Genomic DNA, 20,655 nt, shown 5'->3' with positions numbered 1-20,655 from the left:
TCACGAGAAAGTCAGGTTCGAGGTAAGTTCTCGAATTCGGTTTTCCCTGCTCATTTTCTTCAGTTTCATTCTGCGGTTCTGAAACCAGATTTTGACTTGTCTGTCGGTAAGGTTGACGCTTTTACTGATCTCCAGGCGGCGCTCTCGAGTCAGGTACATGTTGAATAAGAACTCCTTCTCTAATTCCAGTGTCTGGTGCTTTGTATAGGGGCATCTTTTTTTCCTACCACTTTTGGCGGTTAACCAATTGCTTGTCGGAGAATCATTTTTACGCTCTGAAAAAAGGATAAAACAAGTAACGTTATGAGAAATGGCACAATCACTGCTGAATGTCAAACATTTGCATATTATGGCAGAATTATTAATATTGCACCATTTAAAAATTCGCGTAAGCTTTTCTGTCAAATGTAAATGTTCCTCATATATTAGACAATATAATACACCTAACCTTATTTTCCTTAAAATGTGTACTTTAAATCCAGTCCAGATCGGACTTGTATTTCAACATTCAGGAATGCACAAGCCCACACACTTCTACGTAGCAATTATGAGCTACATACTATTAAACATAGTGTGAGTCAGCCAGAATTTCAAACCACATTAATTTAAGGAACGATGTTTATTAGTAATGTTTGTTCCAGTAGAAAATACGATATATTTCCGTATTTATTTTAGTTATTTTGATTATTTTAGTTGTTCACGAAACGGTAATGTCTTCACTCTTCCCACCTTATGCTTTAACACGGCACACCGGCGGTCAAAGAAATGCATGCTGGCTATACCAAACACTCTTTCACTCAAAAAAAAATTCTGTAAAAATTGCTAAAGAAACTGTACTACCAGCAAAGCTGCACGAACGGAGGAAGGTCGAACACAAACTGTAATGGCATTCCAAAACGGCTTTACCCACTAAATGAGGAATGAAGAAATTCCTCATTTAAACTCCTCATATTTACTCTAAATTACAAATATCGAATACACTCACGATTGTATTATTAGATAAAAATATAAGACAGCCAACTAAAATCGAACAATGACACAGATACTCATGCAGCAGAACGGCGTGGTGGAAGCCCATCCATTCCCTGTAAAAGCATTTTACTGCAACTCGAGTAAGGCTCTCATTAAACATTACGACTTTAGGGTTGTTTGTGTTTTATACTGGGTTTTTATGATGCTGGAGCGTTCGTATTACAGCGCGACGCGAAGGATCCTTTTATGATACCCACCTTTCGCTTCCTTTTGTTGCGATTCAGGGCTGGAGGCAGACGCTTCAGTGGAGCAATTCTTCTCCTCCTGCGAACTCGACTTTGGATCTGGGCTTTCCACGCGGGTGGGTGCCTCGGCCGTCTCTTGGTCGGTCTGAATGTCGTTTATTTTCTTTTCCACCTCGGCCAGAGAAGACAGTTGCGATTTTGGAGCAACTCTGTTCAATTGCAAGATTGTGTTTGGACTCGTCTCGTGGCTATAGTCCTGATTTTTTCCAGGTGCATATGTTTGGCTCAGTCTGAAATACCCCGGAACGGGAATTTCTGGACCATCAACAGAACAAGATTCAGGAATCAGATTAGCGTACGTGGGGATGTCGGACGAGCTGACCTTTGCTCTCTTGTCGGAATACATGCAGCAGTTACTTTCTTCTTTTATGTTTTGTGAGAACGTGCAAGTGGGCATCTGAGTAGAAGGTTGCTCTATTCTGCACGATCTGCTCGGATCTGCCCAGTTATCGATCTGAGGTATATAAGAATGGACGTTCATGCCCATGGTTTGGTGGCTAACTTCTCCCCTTTTACCGAGAGACGGCAGAAGTCCACAGTTTTGCATTCCATAAGTTCCCATCTCTGCACTGGACGGCATGTACATGCTGCTGCTGGAGTAGAAACTATCAGTTCTGCACGCACTGATCAAAGAGTCTACCAGAAAAGTATTTGCAGCGGGAGAGCTGTTTGGAAATGACATTTTGGAGAGGTTTTAAAGAAGAGAAGAGAGAGATGTCCTTTGTAGGCTGACATATCTAGCAAAACAATCCCCGTGCTACTCAAGATGCCTCTCCGCGACCACATGACAACCTCACCAATGAAATTTGAAAATGGCCTTGAGACGCGGCCTCCTTCGGCGTCACGTGGTGCACTACGCTTAATTGGAATCTCAGAAGCGGTCGACAGCGACACCCAGGACGCGTACTTGAAATTGATTCTAAGACTGGCAAAATACAACTTGAGCATGAAACGCTCCTTTTCGCCGGATTCATAAAATAAAAAAAAGAATATAGCCGAAATGTTCAGAGGGCTTGCTGAATTTAATGTAATACACGCGACGCCAAGGTACGCCTGTAAACAACTCTTTTGTCAATAACAAAACTCAATTCAAGTTCAAGATAGAAAATAATTCTTGAAGCCTTTCTGTATTAATCTATTGGAATGAGTATGCGGTTTTAGGTCAAACAGATGGAAAACTCATCTTGAGTTACAAATGGGTTTTGTTTATACAAGCAGCGAGCACTCAGAAACGGTGGCGCTTGTCTAAAGAGCAACGCTGAAGTGCACGGGTAAATACTTTTGGATTAGAGTTTGAATTCATTATATTTCCATGAACTAAGCCATTTCAGTTATAATTCTGGGATGAACGTAAGTATGAGTTATAGACTAAGTAAAAGCATTTTAGCCTGACACCGTCGGAGTATCAAAGGTTACTGAATTTATTAATATATATTAAAGAGAATAAGTGCGATCGATATATTTCTAATCTACATTCAAGGGCTTTCTGGTAATTTTCTTGCTCTTGACGATTTTCAGAGAATTATATCCCCAGTTAAAGGAGATGTTCATCTGTTTTATTAACAAATCAATTGTGATTTTGTAAAGGATTAGATTAATAGATTTAAATTTGTAAGATGGTTGAAACACTATTGATGATCTGATTTTTTCCTGTAAATGACTGCAGTGCCCAGCCTATTTTTTTCCTTTTTAAGAATGTATTTATTTGAAAAATAAGGGGCCATCCTGTAATATACAAAATGCCTGCGGTCTTAAAATCTGGCGTCAATACTGAAAATTGTAACCATATTCTGAACAAAACGGCAGATACACAATAAAGGAGAAATCGTGCAGATGGTACAGACACAGTACAATCGTACAATATGGTACAGACACCGCTGCATGCAGAAAATGAAACAACGTTGGTCCTTGTTGTGTGAAACCCTTTCGTTCTGAACAAACGTGTAAAGACATGCATGTTCAAGTTTACCGTACTATATCACTAACAATAAATACTTCCCAAATGTCTGAGTTGCTCTGTCTTTGTAAGAACTGTTCTGTTTTTGTATATATTAAGTATTGCAGTTCCATCCTCTTTCCCCAATATGTAGGGTTAGCTGTAAGTGATTCAAACAACACAATATTAGAGAAACCGATAGTCCAGGGACGAGCTACACGACAACAATTCTGCTCTGGAAAGTAGAGAGACATTCCCCCGTACCCCTCCATGCCACAGCACGGTTTGTTTATGCTCAGGCCTTCTGAAGGGAATCCAAGACGGGCTCTTTTTAGTGTTACAGGCCTAAACAAATCACAAACTATAAATACTACACGACCAACAGTATAAAAACAATAGATCGTGTTCAGCACTAATCTCGGGAAGAAACCGCATGATACAGGAAACAAGTTCAAAACAAACGGTGGAGGAGAGAACTCATTATTATTACTGTTTTTTACTAACATATGTACAAAAACAAAAGAAAGCGACAGTCAGTGTGGGAAGAACAATTGGATGTTGGCGTATACATATATACGACATAATTATGCAGACATTATACTGTTTGCTATGATTATATTATTGGCTATATATTTCACACCACTGCTCTACTGGCGTGGGACTCGGCCTGCGTTTACTTTTCCCTGTTTTTATATATCTCGGAAAGGAAATGAGAGAAACGATCCTCCATCTGATTGTAGAGGGTAGCACATATCTACATGTCTGGATAAGGTTAACATTATAATTGCGTAAAAACTAAAGATATTAAGATTTTAGAATACAAGATATTCAAGTCGAAATATTCCAAATACGCTTTTAGACGTTATACATCGCATATACAGCTTGTGCACAGTGAGAGCAATCAACTCGAAATTGTGTAACAGAACACAAGAATTTGTGTAACAGAACACAAGAAATTGTTGTCCAAAAAAAAAAAAAAATTATTTCCAAGGAATGAACCGGCTGGGTCTTCAAATACAGTTCAAAGGCAACACTACCTTCCTCTTTCTTCCGAAACAAAATACGGGCGACTTCACCGACAACCAAGCTTAATAAACTGTACTTTTATTAAGGAATTAAATGTTTATTTGTAACTCAGACTATGAATAAAAATTAATTTCTCAGGAATAACCCACAGCTTCCGGGATAAATTCATTCGAGCATATTCACCACGTCCGATAGCGATTATTCAAATGAATATTGTAGTTAAATACTATCCCGTTACTAAATACTATTTACTAGTTAAATACTATCACACACACATATTTGTGACAGAATATGCTTCTGTTATACACCCTCAAATATCGAACTCAATACTGAAGTGAACTAGAGAATATATATATATATATATATATATATATATATATACATTTATATATAGTTGTAAACTGAATAGTTTTTTATATATTGAAGAGTTTTTTTTTTCAATTTATCTTTCTGAAAGCCATTACCTGACTTGCATTGGTCTAGAAATAAGAAACGCTTTTGTTAAAATTATGTAAAATATGTATAATGTAAAATGTAAATGTAAAAAAACTACCCCACAATATTAAATTTATCCCATAATGTAAATGGAATATGCTTCACCTATGAAGGCCGGTTATCTTATTTTTTTAAAGATAACTATCTGTAGCATTGCATTATGTCTTTCTATCTTATGAATAATAATTTCGTTCCTAAAAAGTGTGAAGACTGCAGCCACTGTCTAAAACAAAATTAAAACAAAAACCCTTTTGGCTGAAATTAATCTCTCCATATCAGTGCAAAGTCACATATCTAGATTTCCGTATGATGTATTCTGTTACATTAAAATATTAATAAACACTGTGCCTAAAGCTACAATGACTCAATAGAAGTTAGTCCAATAGTGTCCTAAAATTAAAATTGCGTCTACAAAATGTAATAGTCATAATAACAGTATCATAATTCCACAGTTACTGAACTGGATGTTTATTTCAATCAAAGTGGTAGGAGGTACGCCCTCGTGTGGTGGAAAATGGAAAATATCTGGAAATGGAGCCCAGCTTGTTCCAATGAGGTTTAAAATAAAGTCCTTGTTATTGCAAGAGGGAAAGAGCACAACACCATCGATTGGGAAAAAAAATCTGTATCGGGTTAAAGAGATGCATACGCACATAAATTGATCACAATGAGGTCCTATATCAATTTAAACATTTAAAATACATTTCAACTTCCCATTAAACGCGCAGTGATTTGAGAGCGGTGAGCAGTTGGTCTAATGGTTTGTACAGTAAGTACCACCAACATATTTCAGTTATTTTGTACAATTTTACGTGACTTCTGGCGTGGTCACTCAATGGAAGCAGTACGGCGAAAGGAGCTTGTTTCATGTTGGCTTCCATCGTATCTTACACGATTATTTAATGACCCGTGTCGGATAATTACATTACAGAAGGTTATTATCCAGCGCGACTTACATTGTTTATATTTTACTTGTTATTAATTAAAACAGATACCTACTGAGGCAAATCTGCTCTATAACCTCACACAGCTACCGCTACATCTCACCGCCACTTATGGATGTAATCTAAGAAGTTACACACATTTTTTGTTTCAACACACAACAACGCAAATACATTATGCATGTATATATGTATACATACGCGCGCACACACACACAAACACACGTGCGCGCGCATACACACTTTGATCATTTGCACAACCACTGCATTATGGCCGTCTTGGACTGCATTGCAGACATTTGTAACGCGTGTCACTTTGCCAAGAGAACAGCCAAAAGGCGCCTATATACATAGGTTAAAGGTGACGACCTTGACATTACGGAAGTTCAACGCCAAAATACAAAATATTTTTATCTAACAATGTGTTCAAAATAGAAGTAACATTGTTATATATTCACAAAAGGCCTTTACTTTGGCTGCAATCAATGATTTCCTAACGAGCAAGAATGTAAACGGTATTTCGGTTTAATACTTCTAACTGCCGCACTGTACTTTTCACATTTCTGACGCAGCGCATTATCGAACATTTAAACGCTCTTAATCCTGTAAACGTTTTGCGCCCAAAAAATGCGGTGGGCATATTCAAGAGGTTAAATAACCCCTATTTAGACATTTACAGCTAGTTTTTATTGTGTTGTCTAGACGGCTCAAGCTTTACTAAACGGAAGAAAGAAAATACTTCTACCTCTACACAGAATCGTCTATAAAATTCATTCTCACAAGGTATTCATGCGGTTTTCTTAAGCAGTAACTATCAAATGTCTCCGAATGGCGCTCCCACATTCACGCATCCGTTAAGCTGCTAGAGGTTCGGCTTTCTGCCATGTTAATTTCATTAAAACTTACACCATTTCAGTCTTACGGCTGGCCTTCTTTGAACACGTAGACTTAAACCTAAAAATCATCTTAAAACTTTAAATTTGTGATACCGCGCCACTCACACAAATACGTTCACACTCCAAGTTGCATATTGTATATGCTTGAAACAGAGGATATTTGAATTTCTGGAAGTAACCCATTACAATACAACATTTGTGATGTTTAGTTTCATTTAATAGTTCAATACATCACATGCGTCTGAGAAATAAATGCATATAGATAGGCCTAAAGTTATAAAATTACATATTGATTACTGTAATCAAATTATTTGTTGCGTGATGCAATATTGTTCGGTATTCAATCAAATTAACCAAATAAAATGCAATAAATAGAAGGAACAGGTACACATCAGTTACACTTCATGTGATATTTCACATCTAAACAGAGGGAGGACGAACGGAGATTGTCACAATGTCCTTACTGCTCTAACTCTGTTGGATAATTCACTTATTAGTGACTTTAGATGAATCCATCTGCTTTAAATCCGTTTGTTTTCTTGTGGCAGGAGTCTTTGTAGCAAAACTTTTGCATAGAATCGCAGACAATTTTTATATCCCAAGTGTTCATAGTACCTACGTGTCTGCGTGTAAATCCTTTGTATGAAGCGTCCTAGCACTCACAAGCCACAGCCACTCCATTGTGGAGGTCACCGATGTGACCTGCGAATTCGCCTAAAATCGAACGTCAGAATAACGGATTCCCGGTAAAATACTGAAGACGATCTCTATTGAGTTTTTTCTCTTTCATTCTTCGGTTCTGAAACCAGATTTTCACTTGTCGATCCGTTAAATTTAGCATTCTTGATAACTGGAGCCGCTTCTCTTTGTTTATGTACACGTTGAAAAAAAATTCTCGTTCAAGTTCTCGGATCTGGTATTTGCTGTAGGGACATCTCTTTTTCCTTGACTTTGATAAACCTACAAAGAGAAGCATCGAATTTTTATTTATCACAGTATTGCACGTGCTATTGCTGGTCCCTCTTTAGCCACATTAAAGAACATGCATTACTTCATATAAAATCTTGCAACAGAAAAAGACCCAACACACACAAACACATGGACAAAACAGCGGCTTTTAAATGATTTCTAGGTCTTTGAACCCTTGTATGAGCTATATTATCGACTCGTGCAGGAGGAAATAATCTCCCCAAACACAACTATATCGCAATGATCACGTCTCTTGACCTTAATTACTAAATTTACACATCAAAACACGGGGAATAAACTAAAGTAACAACAACTGCCCACGATATTCCTCAAAGCAACCAAGTGTATGAACAGTTGATTCATTTCTAATGGGGAAGTGGACAGGTATTACACATCAGTGTTCCCGCTGAAGGCCACCTAAACTGTTGTTTCCCATCGTAAATATTTTTTACAACACTCAAGCAAATCTTATAGGCTATGTAAAAATCTTTGTATGCTTATAAAGGTGCACGTAAAATCAGACTGACAAAACAGCGGACTTGTACTCTAACCCCCGTTTAATGTTTGTACCTACTTGGGCCGCTGTTCTTTTCTTCCGCGCTGTTTGATAGAGAGGAGTCCTCGTCTATGCTTTCAGTTGGGTCTCGTTTCGCCTGCTCTGAGCTTTCTGGAGATAGTTTATTACATTCCGCATCTCCGAGCGCGTTCGTCTCTGCCTTTGCTTTCGGTGGCTCGGAGTTCGGCTTATCGGTGCTGGCGTTAGTTGCCTCAAAGAACTGGTCGAACCCTTGGGGAAGAACTCCGTTTCTGCCGACATTCGTGAAGAAATTACAAGACGGGTTCGTGCCGCCGTGGTGGCTGTACACAGAATCATTTTTGAATATCATATCCGTTCTGCTCGATGTCTGCATGAGATCTCGGTGCATTATTTCGTCCGTCGGATAGTAGGAAGCGTAATTGCCTCTGTAATGCCATTTGCTTGCGTGATCGAGTCCATAGTCTCTGAAAGCAACTTCTCGAACAGGTTGGACTTGAGCTATGTTGGAGGAATAAGGAAAATTTACTTGACACGAAGACGTCTGAGGTAAAAACGACGAAACAGACGAAAAATCAGGTGCCGATACATAGTACGTACAGCTTGGCAGATACATATTTGACGAACAGTTGCTGCGGTCATCATACTCCGTCATGTCGTCTGTTTGCGTTTGCGAGTAGGAACTGGCGGCGTGAGTGTGTTAAACTTTGTCCATCTATTGCACTATAGGCGTGTGGACAGCACCCGTGAGAGGGAAAAAATCGGAAACGTAGGCTGACGTGCAATTCATCTTGATCGATTCTTGAGGTAATTGTGTCATGTGATCCGGTAAAGAAATTACCATATATCAATATCAGTCATTAGGAGCTATGAGCAACTCGTGGGTGAGCGTACAAGTCCGTTCATTGGTTGCCTAGTTCTTGCAGAGACCCCAACGTAAATCTTACTTTCCCCCACGAATTAGACATGAGTAAACAATCACTGAAATATTAAATCTTATGGTTCTCTGCGCGAATCTATGCGGACTACAATTGCAAATCCTACGCTTTTGGCAGTAAATCTGATACATCTAAAGTTGTTTCTTTGACCAATAAAAGCATATATAGAATTTCATAAGGGTTACAGACGTAGTTCGTCCATGATTCGCCCGACAATCAATTTATATGCCTTTTTGTAGCTGTTGCTTTTAACAGCTACCTTTCAAACATCCTTACATAACATTATAGCTACAGGGTTTCATCCGAAACGCCTCATGTCCTAACCTGATAAGACCAGTCCCAGTGTAAATAATAGTAAATACATAAGTAAGTAAATGAATAAATGAGATGATCTGTCTTTTAAAACAGAAATAGACGTCGACACAATGCAACAATGGCACAAATAAGTATAACACATTTCAATCGTATAATGGAATCGTATGTATGTGAGTATTTTTCATAATATCGAAATTGATAAACAGTTTCAACCCCATAAAAAAGGCGAGGCATGCCCAAAACAACCTAAATATTGGGTCATATGTGTAAAATTCAAGTTAATGGTACTACACAGCTCAAATGGCCAAACTATTGCACAAAAATAGACATTATATACATATATATCTATAATTGTGACTATTTTAAACGAATAGGAGTACAATATATTCGTCACGTAAGATTGATAAATATACCATCAAGAAATCATGAATATTGTGCTCTTTATTTGGCTTACCTTTTGGAGTACTATCTATTCACCAAACGGCCCTTTGCTTCGATAAGCAGATAATTCAAGATTTTACTAAAGTATGCACATACACTGCTCATTATGAGTCCTAATGAAGAATTTATTCTTAAAGAAAAATGAAGAACTGAAAGTAAACAACTCTTTTACTTGAGAAAAGGGGATAGAGAAAAATGAAGAAAGAGAAAGAAAGACAGAGAGAGAGAGAGAAAGAAAGAAAGAAAGAAAGAAAAGGAACGCCAACAATTACATCCCATACTAGCATATTGCAATTCGTTTTTTAGTGGCCTGTAACGAGTCTCGGCCTTTGAATGCTTTCTGTTTTCATTTATTTCACCCGACAGCTTCCTCAGATAGAGCAGTTGCGTTCATTTGGTAATGGACTTCACGCATGATCAAAACAAGATAAGAAACAGAAAAAGCTACTTTACCGAGGCGTGTTATTCATGCAGTCGGAGGGCGTTATCTTGACCATAGTTGCAGTATAACGTTTCCTCAAGTCCGCAGCAGCAATTAAAAGTCCGATTACTTCCATAATGAATTGGTGAGGAAGGGGATCACACTGCCAAGTACAAAACAACTCTCCTGGCTTTGAACGTCTGCGGTCTGAGACGGCGAGGCCCAGCAATCGACAGTAACGGTCAGCAGTCAAATCATTTTATTGCACAGACAAAGGGAAGCGGTTTACTCATAGTGTTAGATAATTTGGACGGGGGGAAAAGTCGGCTGACGACATTGCCGAAATCAGCCCGGGCGTTTTCTAGGACACAATTGAAAGGATACCACTTGTTTAACCAAGAAATATTTTTTATTTTGCCATTGTAGTTTTCTTCTGTCTCGAAGGAAATATGGGATACCATAGGCACATTTAAAGGATTCATGCCAGTTAAATTACGGCACATTTAAAGGATTCATGCCAGTTAAATTACGGGTGAATCCCTTTGAATTGTCTCCCTTCTTTTTTTGACTATCACTTTTCAACAATATTGACAATTTCCCACATACAAATTTAAAACACTATTTATTTATTTCATTATTAGTGCACCATTGTATATATGTAATGTTATATGAAATAATGTAATATAAAATAACATTATACCGACGCAGTCATTTTAAAGTAATATTCAGCCAAGAAAATGGTCTTTAAATAATATCTATTAAGACACCTTTAGAGCAGGAATTCAGTAGTGCGAACATGCGTGCGTGAGTGCGTGCGTGTGTGCGTGTGTGTGTGTGTGTGTGTGTATTTGGGTCCATATATATACATGGATTCATTATTAGATGTATACATATGTATCGTACATTGCAATATACACGGAAGTGTGTATACATTATGTAGCAATCTTTCAACGTATTCATCAGAGTGCAACTTCGTGAAAACGAGGAGAAATGCGTTTAGATGTTATTTAAAGTAAACTGGAGCAAATTGCTGGTTAAACGGGGGCAGTGTAGAAGTGAATTTTGTAACGCAAGATAAGACGTTAACTTGACCTTAACTTTGTCATGGCGCCTTTCCGTATGTGGAGAGCGTGAGCGGGCGCCCTCCGGCAGGCTTCTCATAAAACAGGGTCGCCGGATGGAAAAAGCAACGTCATTCCTCGTTTGTCCGTTTTCAAGCTACGATGATTCAATGAATAAATCGCTCTGAAAATCACGCGAAATTAATCTCGCAAGGACGGGTAAATGTGCCGTTTTGGCAAAGCTCTCCTCCCACTCCAAGTCAGTTATTTTCAGTCAGATATCTTCTGAAAGACCTTGAAGGGTTACTAATACACGACCTCGTGGTCTAGCTAAATGGGTCACTAACGAAGTGAGAGTTGCATGCAATGGTCGTGATATGTGCTCATATATAAAAACAAAAACCTCTTTACTTCATCACAAAATATTTAACAATTTAACAATGGTGAGAAAAGGTAACGTTTACAGGTGAAGGCATTAACTGTGATATTTCTGGACGTTATGTCTCAATTAACCGAATCTGGGGCATCTTATTTAATTTGGGAACATGTAACTGCATCTGTGTGTGTATTGTTGATTTTTTTGGTAAATTTTCATATCGTGCTGGACATTAGGAATATGTAAGTGTAAGTAGTCTTGGAACATCTTTTGTCACAAATACAAGCATAGGGTTTCATATTACATTACAAATTATTTTGTTTATAATATAGCATTCATTTATTGGATATGGAATGTAATGGTAGATCACGACTTTTGCGTTTTGCTTAGACTATAGCATAGCGTCAAACTCAAACCGTTTTAGAAACGCTGTTTTAAAATACAAATAATGTCATGTCATCTGCATTCGACAAGTCGAACAGAGTCTGTGAAATCACAACAAAGAATTACTTTAATTTTTAACATTCACTTCTCTACATTATACAGCAATCATATTTCATAATCTACTAGAAAAAACAACAGGAGGAAAACACCCTGAAGTGTACACATGTATTCACAGGAGACTTCATATTCACCAAAATTTAATAGTCTGACAATTGTATAATCCTTCATTTCAAATGTGTTTATAGACGTAGAATAGACGTAGAGAACGAAACGTGCAGATAACTTATCACCTAATATCGAAATATGAAATGACGAGGTTATTTCATTGTTTGCAATTTATTTCTACAATATCTTAAACCACGGTTGCATGAAGGTAAAGCAGCATTTAAGGATATTACAAAAAGAACATTTTCAACAAACAAAAACTCATGACACCGTCTCTTCTTTTTGGTTCTGACAGGCGTTTGGCGCCCAAACTATTCCATTATAAACGGTACGTAGCCAATTCGAAGTAGTTAGCTTCCCGTATGAAATAAAATATATGTACATTGTAACTTTATTTACTTATATTATTATTATTATGATTATTATGATTATTATTATTTCAACAATACTACTACTACTACCAACAATAATAATAATAATTATTATTATTATTTTTTATTTTATTATTATTATTTCAGGAACTGTTACTGTAGTAACATGAAGGAGCAAGCACCATTTTAATGGCGCATATTTAAAAAAGCAATGCGTGGCTGTTACTGTATCCCTGCTTTAAACATGTGTAAGCACACAAGAAATTCAATGTGTAGCAAATGTTCTGTTAGAAATGTAGTGCGTAATGTCTTCCGAAGTAGTCAGAAATCTTTTCAAAGTCAAAAATTGCGATCGCCCAACCCATTTTCTTATACACTGTTAATTTATTTTTAAAACAGAATTATACTGGCACATTATGGAATTACTAACACTTATTGGCTAAATACCTTCCTGTTCATTCAGCGTATTCATAAAGTAAAAATATTGGCATAATAATCAACAATTTGGAAAACAGCATTCATAAAAATCCTGTGACGCGTTTTGCGGCTGATAAAATGCCAGCTTTATCATTTACTCAACAAAAGAAATGTATAACAGGATTCCTCATGAAAAATGGCAACTTTACATTTCTTTGTTGTATAATAATCATGTAAATGCTAATATTTTTGTCCTTCCCATTGTCTCAGCTCCCCACCTTTTAAAAAACTTGAGCTTGGACTCATGCGTCTGCAATTAAATTTTAAACTCCCAGAGAATGGCTAGATGCTCGCTCAGGGACATCTGTCTGATACAGTACTGCGTATACAAACACTGAATGTTTCACACAACATACGGGCGTGTATGACCAATGTATACACATGATTTAAACCATACAACAGCGTACAACAATCATTCCGACACTCGGATAACAAAAGTAGCATGGATTACACGTTTTCCAGCATCCCACAGAAAGGACTGTAATTTTGACTACAGATTGGCGCTTGTTATTTCCAAAAAGAAAAAAAGAAAAAAATGAAATGGACAAAAAACGGAGGACAACTGCATGGTGCATCGGCGACTGTCCTGGGGGAGGGGGCGCGCGGGTGGTGCCGGGTGTGGGGGCGAGGGGGGGGGGGGGGGGGGGTGCGGGTGGCCAAGTGGAAGTCAGTCCCACCTCACAACCAAGGTCACCAACTGCTTGGGGGGAAAATGTAATCATAAGGGACATTATGTACGATGGCTGTATCTTTAAAGAATCACCACATGCCAAACTATCATAACCTTCATATTTACAGCGCGATTAAAAAATATATATTACATTTAGATCCTAGTCAGGTTCATACACGGCATACAACCATCATGCGACACTAAATCAGACACAAGGACAGATCCATTTCCTTCAAAACTCCAATACAATCTCTGGGGTACAGATCAAATTGTCATAAATCAAAAATAGGTAGTCTACATTAAATAAAAAATATTACGAAAGAGGAAACGGATATAACACTGGATGTTTACATATAAATCGCATGCTTGGCAAAATAAAAGTCATTTTCATTACTCCTCTATCTCCAAATAAACAAGGGTTTTCTAGGTTCCAACAGATTCCCACGTATTTTTAAGAAGAGAACAACACATGTAAATATCATAACTCTGCTGAATATCCGACTACAGCAGCACATTTGAGGTATATAGGTATATATTTTGAATCTGAAATCGGTTTGACGCATTTGAAGAGTTCCTATGATAGCGTAGAAAGGAGCGACTTCCGAAAAGGTGAGTGTGAGTGTGGGGGAAATCTCGGGTGAACTGCCGTGGAGGTCACTACCAGTCCCACTCTTTCAGAACACTGAAAATACGCGCTCGCGCATCATCAGTCTTTTTTTCTTCATCCTGCGGTTCTGAAACCAGATTTTTACTTGTTGATCACTCAGGGCCAGCCTGTCAGAGAGCTCTTTTCTTTTTTGTCTGTTAATGAATTCGTTCATCATAAACTCATTCTCCAGCTCAGCGAGTTGCGGCTTCGTGTACGGCTTTCGCTTCTTTCTGGATTTCACGTGTGAGGGGCCCCATGATACACCTGCAAAAGTAAAGCAAAATAATATCAACAGTGAGCATATTTTAAACATCAATACCCACTTGAGGCATTATTTTGCCAGTCATTTTGGTAACAATTTTGAGGGCTTTGAAGAAATATTGTAGATATATAATTATATCTTAAAGTGAGTTACATGTAAGATAAGTATATTCACCTGACATTTTTAATGCGACTTTGCATACGTTATACAAACACGTACATTTAAGTAAAAATAATAAATAAATACAATGGACATACGATTAGAAGGTTGAGGAAGAGGTTGCGTACCATCAGACGGGAAAGCTCTGGTGCAGTTACTTGAAGATGGCTGTGTTGTGACCGAGTTGGTCGACTGCTTCATGCCTTCCGAAATTTCTTGGCTACTTGAATTCAGTTCAGCGTGCGCCGTCGAGTTTTGCGAACGTCTTTCCAAGTTTGAAAATTCATACACGTCAGAGTTAGCGGAACAGGTTATTCCATGCTCACCTGTAAAAGATGACGCTTGCCTGCCTGGTTCCTCTGGTTTGAGGTTTGTATCCTGAAAGTAACATTTGCTGCATTCATCCAGTGGTCCCTTCTGATTGTTTTGGTTGGTACTTTGAGGTACTGAATTTGAAAAGAAGGGTTGAGAGTAGCCACCGAAGGCGCGACTCTGTGGCGGAGATGCGCACGAACTTGGTGAAGTCCACGGGAGCGAGCACACCTCTCTCCTGCTGTAGGAAATTGGGGGAAGACCGTGGAACTGACCTCCATTGCCCCGCAGATTGGGGAAATAAAACGAGTCCGGTGAGGGGAAATTCAGCAAAGAACCAACATAGCCGGAGTTGAGAAGATTGCGCTCACACATTTCCAAGGAGCAAACACAAACGCTTCTTACAGACCTTTTAGCTTCACCTCAAGAATAAAAGGAAGGCAATATTTGATTTGTCAAAACTGCGTCACGTGATATGCAAACGATGATGTCCTGCTCCACCCTCATCCAGATGATTGTAGTGACAGGAAAAAAAAACACTTCTTCACACTAGAATCCAAAGAATTATCTCTGAAGGAAAGCCAGGCAACTAAACTCATCTTGAGTTAAATAAAGAACTAGTGTTGGTATGAAAATGAAATCACAGCGATGTTATTGTTTTTATTTTATTAATCCTATTGTAGCTTTAGTAATAGTCGTGTTGGGTGAATATTGTACTAAATATTCATTCAACCCCATGCACAAATGTTTTAGAAATTATTTTAAATTTTTGTATGCATTTAATGACATCAGATCCAGCTAACAATTTAGTGCAAATATCTATGTGAAATAATAAAATGAAAACATTTGACCAAAATATAATCTAACTAAAACACCGATAACTCACGCGCTATAAAAATATATTATTTACCTTTGTTTTTGCTTAGATTACATTTCAAAACCAAAATTATGCTGTCAATTACTTCCTTTAGGTTTATGCCAGGGTTATAGATTACATTGGTTATAAAACAGTATAACATATCATACAATCTACGAATACATAATACTAATTTCACAAGAAACTTTACATGTCATCAGAAGAAAGATTAAAGATGAAATGAAAATGACTATTTTTACTAATAATTTTGTTCAATCACTGGGTTCAATTTAGTCTTTCTTTATATGAAAAGAGAAATGCAATAGAAATCACCAAATACGCAATTGACACTGCGTAGTTTAAATTGTCTCAGAGGTCCCTGAAAAATATTCGAATTGCGTTTTATTTGTATTGGCATATCTAGTCATACACGCCTTTCGTCGTTTTACAGAATTACTGTATCCTTAAATTCAACTTGTTGACAGACTTTAGAACACACATGTACCCAATGCATGTCAATACCGAAATACAGGACGACGGCGAGAATTAAATCGTATCATAAAAGAAGTTATGAGATTCACAAGAAAAAAATGTTGTGAACACATTCTGAAACACCTTTTAAATCTAACAACAACAACACAATTTTGTAATATGTAGGCTATAAAGATTCAGATTTAAAATATTAAACACTATAAGAATAATGCTAATATCACAATTACTATTACTTTAATAAACAACAACAATACTACTACTACCACTACTACGAATAATAACGCACACATACATATATACATACAAACGTACATACATACATAAATACACAGTTCCTCCAGAGAAACGGGAAAGTAACTTCAAAAACTAATATAAAAATACAACTGATTATTAAGACACACAACTCAGGATCATATACTGCTCTCCCTAAAAAACGGGGTTTCGACACTTGTGTGTTCTATCTGTATTTAACGCAGAATGTGTCCTCAACTCAATAAAGACCGCGCCACCTGCAAATGTAGACACACAGTATTATTCGGATATACTGGAGAAACACTCACTACTTATCCTCAGAGAGAAAGGAGACCGTTTGGCGTCGTCACGTTTACGAGTCCTGTAAAATCAAGAATAGACTATTTTAAAGGCGGAATTCGGCAGGTCAGCAAAGGTTGGCGTGATGTGAGACATTCGATACCTATAAATTCCGTTAGAATTGCTTACCGCTAGAGTGTATCGGCATGGTTCAAGTTCAAAGTCCAGATACCTAAATTTATCCAAAACAGCTTCAAGTACACATTTTGTCAATCGGTCCACACAGCTACAAATGACTGGCTGCCTCCTTCAGGGTAAAGCACAGTGCCATTTCAACAGTCAAAAGACAGCAAAAAAACAGAAAAACACATCAGTACAGACACAGATAAAAAAATTTCGTGAATGAAAAATACACCGGCGTTTACACCATCAGCTCTCTATGGCGTCAGACTTTGGGCGGGACAGCGGCTAGTGAATGGGAAATTTCACTGTGCAATTTATTTTAGTTTCCCCATTCAATTAGTTTATTCATAAGTCATAAATGGTCCTTTAAACGACTTTGAAATTCTGTTTTTCGTAATTTCAACGTGCTGTGTGTCCCTCACACTACATAGAAACAAACGTCAAAATTGTCCTTTTTGAGATAAAAATGGAAGTACCCTTTCATGCAATTCCATATGCAGTTGCACACTTTATCCAGTAGATGGCAAACAAAGTCCGTGGATTGCGGTCTGTACATTATTCATGAGCTTGCGTTGCATTCAAGGTCAAAGACTACAAATGCGTCTCAAGGTCAATGGCAAAACTCTAATTATATCAAAATAGCAAACAATAATGATATTTCTGATTATTCTTCTACATTACGTTCGTGATATTACGTTCACGCAGAAATACTTGGACTGATCCTTGTGTACTGGGATAGCAGATAAGCTACCCGTCAGGTTTCAGGTATATTCCATAACTATACAGCACCAAGCCCCTCTTTAGAGTTTATACAGAATGTACCTGAATACAGTACGTGCTTCCTTGTGACCATATTCTGTCGCATTAGATTTCGTTTAATAGAATATGTATATGGATAACTTATTAACTACAAAGGAAAGGGGCGTATCAGAAAGATTGTTTTCGCATAGGCCAGAACTGTATGCTAACTAATCACGAAAGTAAACTTTAAGTGTTTCTTCTTCTGTACGTTCGGATTGACACAAATACAAAAACATTAACCAATACCTCAGCGTCATAAATGATATGGTTAATTACAGTTCAAGATTTGTTTGGATCTGCAATGTTGTGCAAGAGATTAGCTCAGGAGACGAGGAAGTGAAATAGTTTTAAATCTGCGATGGCATATTTTCAGTTTAAGTTTGTGTCAGTAGAAGAAGCAGGGTATTAATGTGTCCTTTCATATTTACACAATGTATGTGCAACTCTTTCAGAATGCGTTTACTAAATGTACATACGTATTAAAATACAATAATCTTACCACAGTTTACCCTTTTAGCAACATACATTTGAAGTTTCCAGTAGACTGTTTAAATGATGTGTTCGCTTCAGACAGCTACATCGGCTGATTTTACCAACAACACAGAAAAACAGAAAAATAAGTCTTTAATCTGCTGATTTTGTGTGACCTATGAAAAAGGGATATACAGCACTCACAGGGAGGCAAGAAATAATTCATTAGGATTTTTTAACCAACACAAGATCGTAAAATCCACATATTATTAGAAATGTTTCAATGTCAGCTTAGTGCGTGCATTAAAACAAGTGGTTTCTTTTTAAAAAAATTGTATACACATACACACTTAAAATCCTATTTAAATGAATGACGTCGTAAAAAAACTAACGTTACAATGTCGCAAAAGCACAAAGGCAAATCTTTTCTTTTGCATATAAACAAATAGAAAGGCTTGCATATCTGAACATTGCAATATCTGCCCATTTTGATTTTCCAGGAGGTGTTCCAAAGTTATTCCTCTTGGGCCTACACTTATGATACGACAAGAATACCAAACCGTGGTTTAATATAAAGTCTGGTGCCGGTTTAAGCATGTTCGACTTCCCCGAAATGCAGTTTGCAGGAAGATATTTTTTCTTGCAGCAACATCAGGCTCGGGTTCGGTATACTAATATTATAATATTAATACCGTTTATACGGGAATCACAGGAGACGGATATACAGCAATTACAAGACATCCATCGCGTTTTGATTCACGATACGACGCACGCAAACGCGTGTTGGTTGTGGGTGTCACTTGTTATTGTCGTTGTTTTCGTCATCTTTGCACTTGTTCTCTACAGCATTTTTTTTCTGTCATAATCATATTTATTGCGTTTTTGTTATTGTTCATACTATTATATTATAAGAGTAAACTTGACACAGGGCTGCAATTACTGGATATATAGTGTTCTGCATACAGTGAAAAGCTAAACCCGTTTGTGCTAAACAAACATTAAAACATGGGTATTTAACTGGTTTAATTCTTTAAATGTTACATGTTTCAGCGTTTCAGCTATATCAAAAAAAAATCCTCAAAACACCAATATCACCTATATTCTATCCATGCACTGGATGTACCTGAAATCATGACACGTTTCGACCAATGCTTTTATTTTCGTTATTTTTGTTATGGAGACATCAAAGAAATCTTACAGCAGTGATAAACTTAAATTAAGAAAAAAAAACTGTTCGATCTCCCACTTGTGTTTCACTTTGCACTTTCAGCAACAACCGAAGCACATGGCGCACTAGCGGGTTTTTGAAAGCCAGAGGAAATATCATACCCGCGAGAGATGATATCCAGATACGGGAGCCCCGGGTCGGTTCTTTGGTGTTAAGTTGTCTGTTCCATCTGTTTGACGAGTTCCAGATCTGATTTCCTTGAGTGTTTGAAACAGTTGCGTGACTCGAATCCATACCAAGTGCTCTATGCGCAACATCTACGCCTGTACCCATGGATCCAGGGTTAAGAACTCTTACGATCTTGTAAATACCAAATTCGCTGCCCATTCCTGACATTTTCTCATAATGCATGTTGGCTCTTCAAACCTTGAAACATCGACATCTTTTTCCACTGAATGGCCTGCCGGAGGTGCACGTGCTTCTTTACGTTCTTTTCGATTCCCGGCCTGGGATTTGGTGACTAAACTATTCTTATCAGGACAGCTGAAAGCGATTTTAGGGATGAAGGGAGCGGTCCAAAATATTTGATTGATCCTGGGCCGAAAGATGTTGTGTGATCCGAATATATGATAGACCAAGCGGCTTTGGAGGCTTCAGCAAGCGTCATAATAGAAACACATATCTGCACAGGGGGGGATAACCCTCATATGCTTGAAATCACGTACCAAAAATCATGGCACACCTTACTAATCACAGAAACTTGACCACCGGCGATGTTTTTGGCCAGCAGAGCTCGCGAGGACGCCGCTGGCGAGCGCGTGGTGAGCAAAGACACGCTCCCCTTTACGCACCGCGAGAGCTCTCGCTTCAGAGTAAGGTCTGCTGCTGCTCCACCGGACACTCCACAGGAGACTGAGCGGTGACGGCCCGCAACTAAAACATACACACACACACACTACCTCCAAACTAGTCAACAAAAAGTCAGCCATTTGCACTCAATCACAACAAAAAACAGAT

At 37.9% G+C, this 20,655-nt stretch overlaps 3 protein-coding genes across 3 annotated transcripts; all 3 read right to left on the bottom strand.

Annotated features, from left to right (window-relative positions):
• On the bottom strand, positions 1-1,959 carry LOC118786205 (homeobox protein Hox-D10a-like). The gene is made up of 2 exons (XM_036541304.1): positions 1,230-1,959; positions 1-275 (listed from the first exon to the last, which is right to left on the bottom strand). Exons 1-2 carry the CDS (start codon positions 1,957-1,959, stop codon positions 1-3), a joined length of 1,005 nt encoding a protein of 334 aa, XP_036397197.1.
• Positions 1,960-7,298: 5,339 nt separating this feature from the next.
• LOC118786090 (homeobox protein Hox-D11a-like) lies at positions 7,299-8,917 on the bottom strand. The gene is made up of 2 exons (XM_036541129.1): positions 8,115-8,917; positions 7,299-7,531 (listed from the first exon to the last, which is right to left on the bottom strand). Exons 1-2 carry the CDS (start codon positions 8,728-8,730, stop codon positions 7,299-7,301), a joined length of 849 nt encoding a protein of 282 aa, XP_036397022.1. The 5' UTR covers positions 8,731-8,917.
• Positions 8,918-14,385: 5,468 nt separating this feature from the next.
• On the bottom strand, positions 14,386-15,625 carry LOC118786292 (homeobox protein Hox-D12a-like). Its single transcript, XM_036541425.1, has 2 exons — positions 14,953-15,625; positions 14,386-14,667 (listed from the first exon to the last, which is right to left on the bottom strand). Exons 1-2 carry the CDS (start codon positions 15,509-15,511, stop codon positions 14,429-14,431), a joined length of 798 nt encoding a protein of 265 aa, XP_036397318.1. The 5' UTR covers positions 15,512-15,625; the 3' UTR covers positions 14,386-14,428.
• Between the last annotated feature and the right edge of the window lie 5,030 nt (positions 15,626-20,655).

Source organism: Megalops cyprinoides, chromosome 11 (assembly GCF_013368585.1).
Source record: "Megalops cyprinoides isolate fMegCyp1 chromosome 11, fMegCyp1.pri, whole genome shotgun sequence".
NCBI lineage: Eukaryota > Metazoa > Chordata > Actinopteri > Elopiformes > Megalopidae > Megalops > Megalops cyprinoides.
Note: the sequence above shows the minus strand (reverse complement) of the source record. Positions and strands in the feature narration are given on the sequence as shown.

Excerpts from the sequence above, each read along its gene's own strand:
- LOC118786205 (XM_036541304.1), bottom strand. The coding sequence starts at position 1,959 with ATGTCATTTCCAAACAGCTCTCCCGCTGCAAATACTTTTCTGGTAGAC. Across the intron at positions 276-1,229 it reads GCAACAAAAGGAAGCGAAAG|AGCGTAAAAATGATTCTCCG; the intron begins GTGGGTATCATA and ends TCCTTTTTTCAG.
- LOC118786292 (XM_036541425.1), bottom strand. The coding sequence starts at position 15,511 with ATGTGTGAGCGCAATCTTCTCAACTCCGGCTATGTTGGTTCTTTGCTG. Across the intron at positions 14,668-14,952 it reads CAGAGCTTTCCCGTCTGATG|GTGTATCATGGGGCCCCTCA; the intron begins GTACGCAACCTC and ends TTACTTTTGCAG.
- LOC118786090 (XM_036541129.1), bottom strand. The coding sequence starts at position 8,730 with ATGACGGAGTATGATGACCGCAGCAACTGTTCGTCAAATATGTATCTG. Across the intron at positions 7,532-8,114 it reads AGAAAAGAACAGCGGCCCAA|GTTTATCAAAGTCAAGGAAA; the intron begins GTAGGTACAAAC and ends TTCTCTTTGTAG.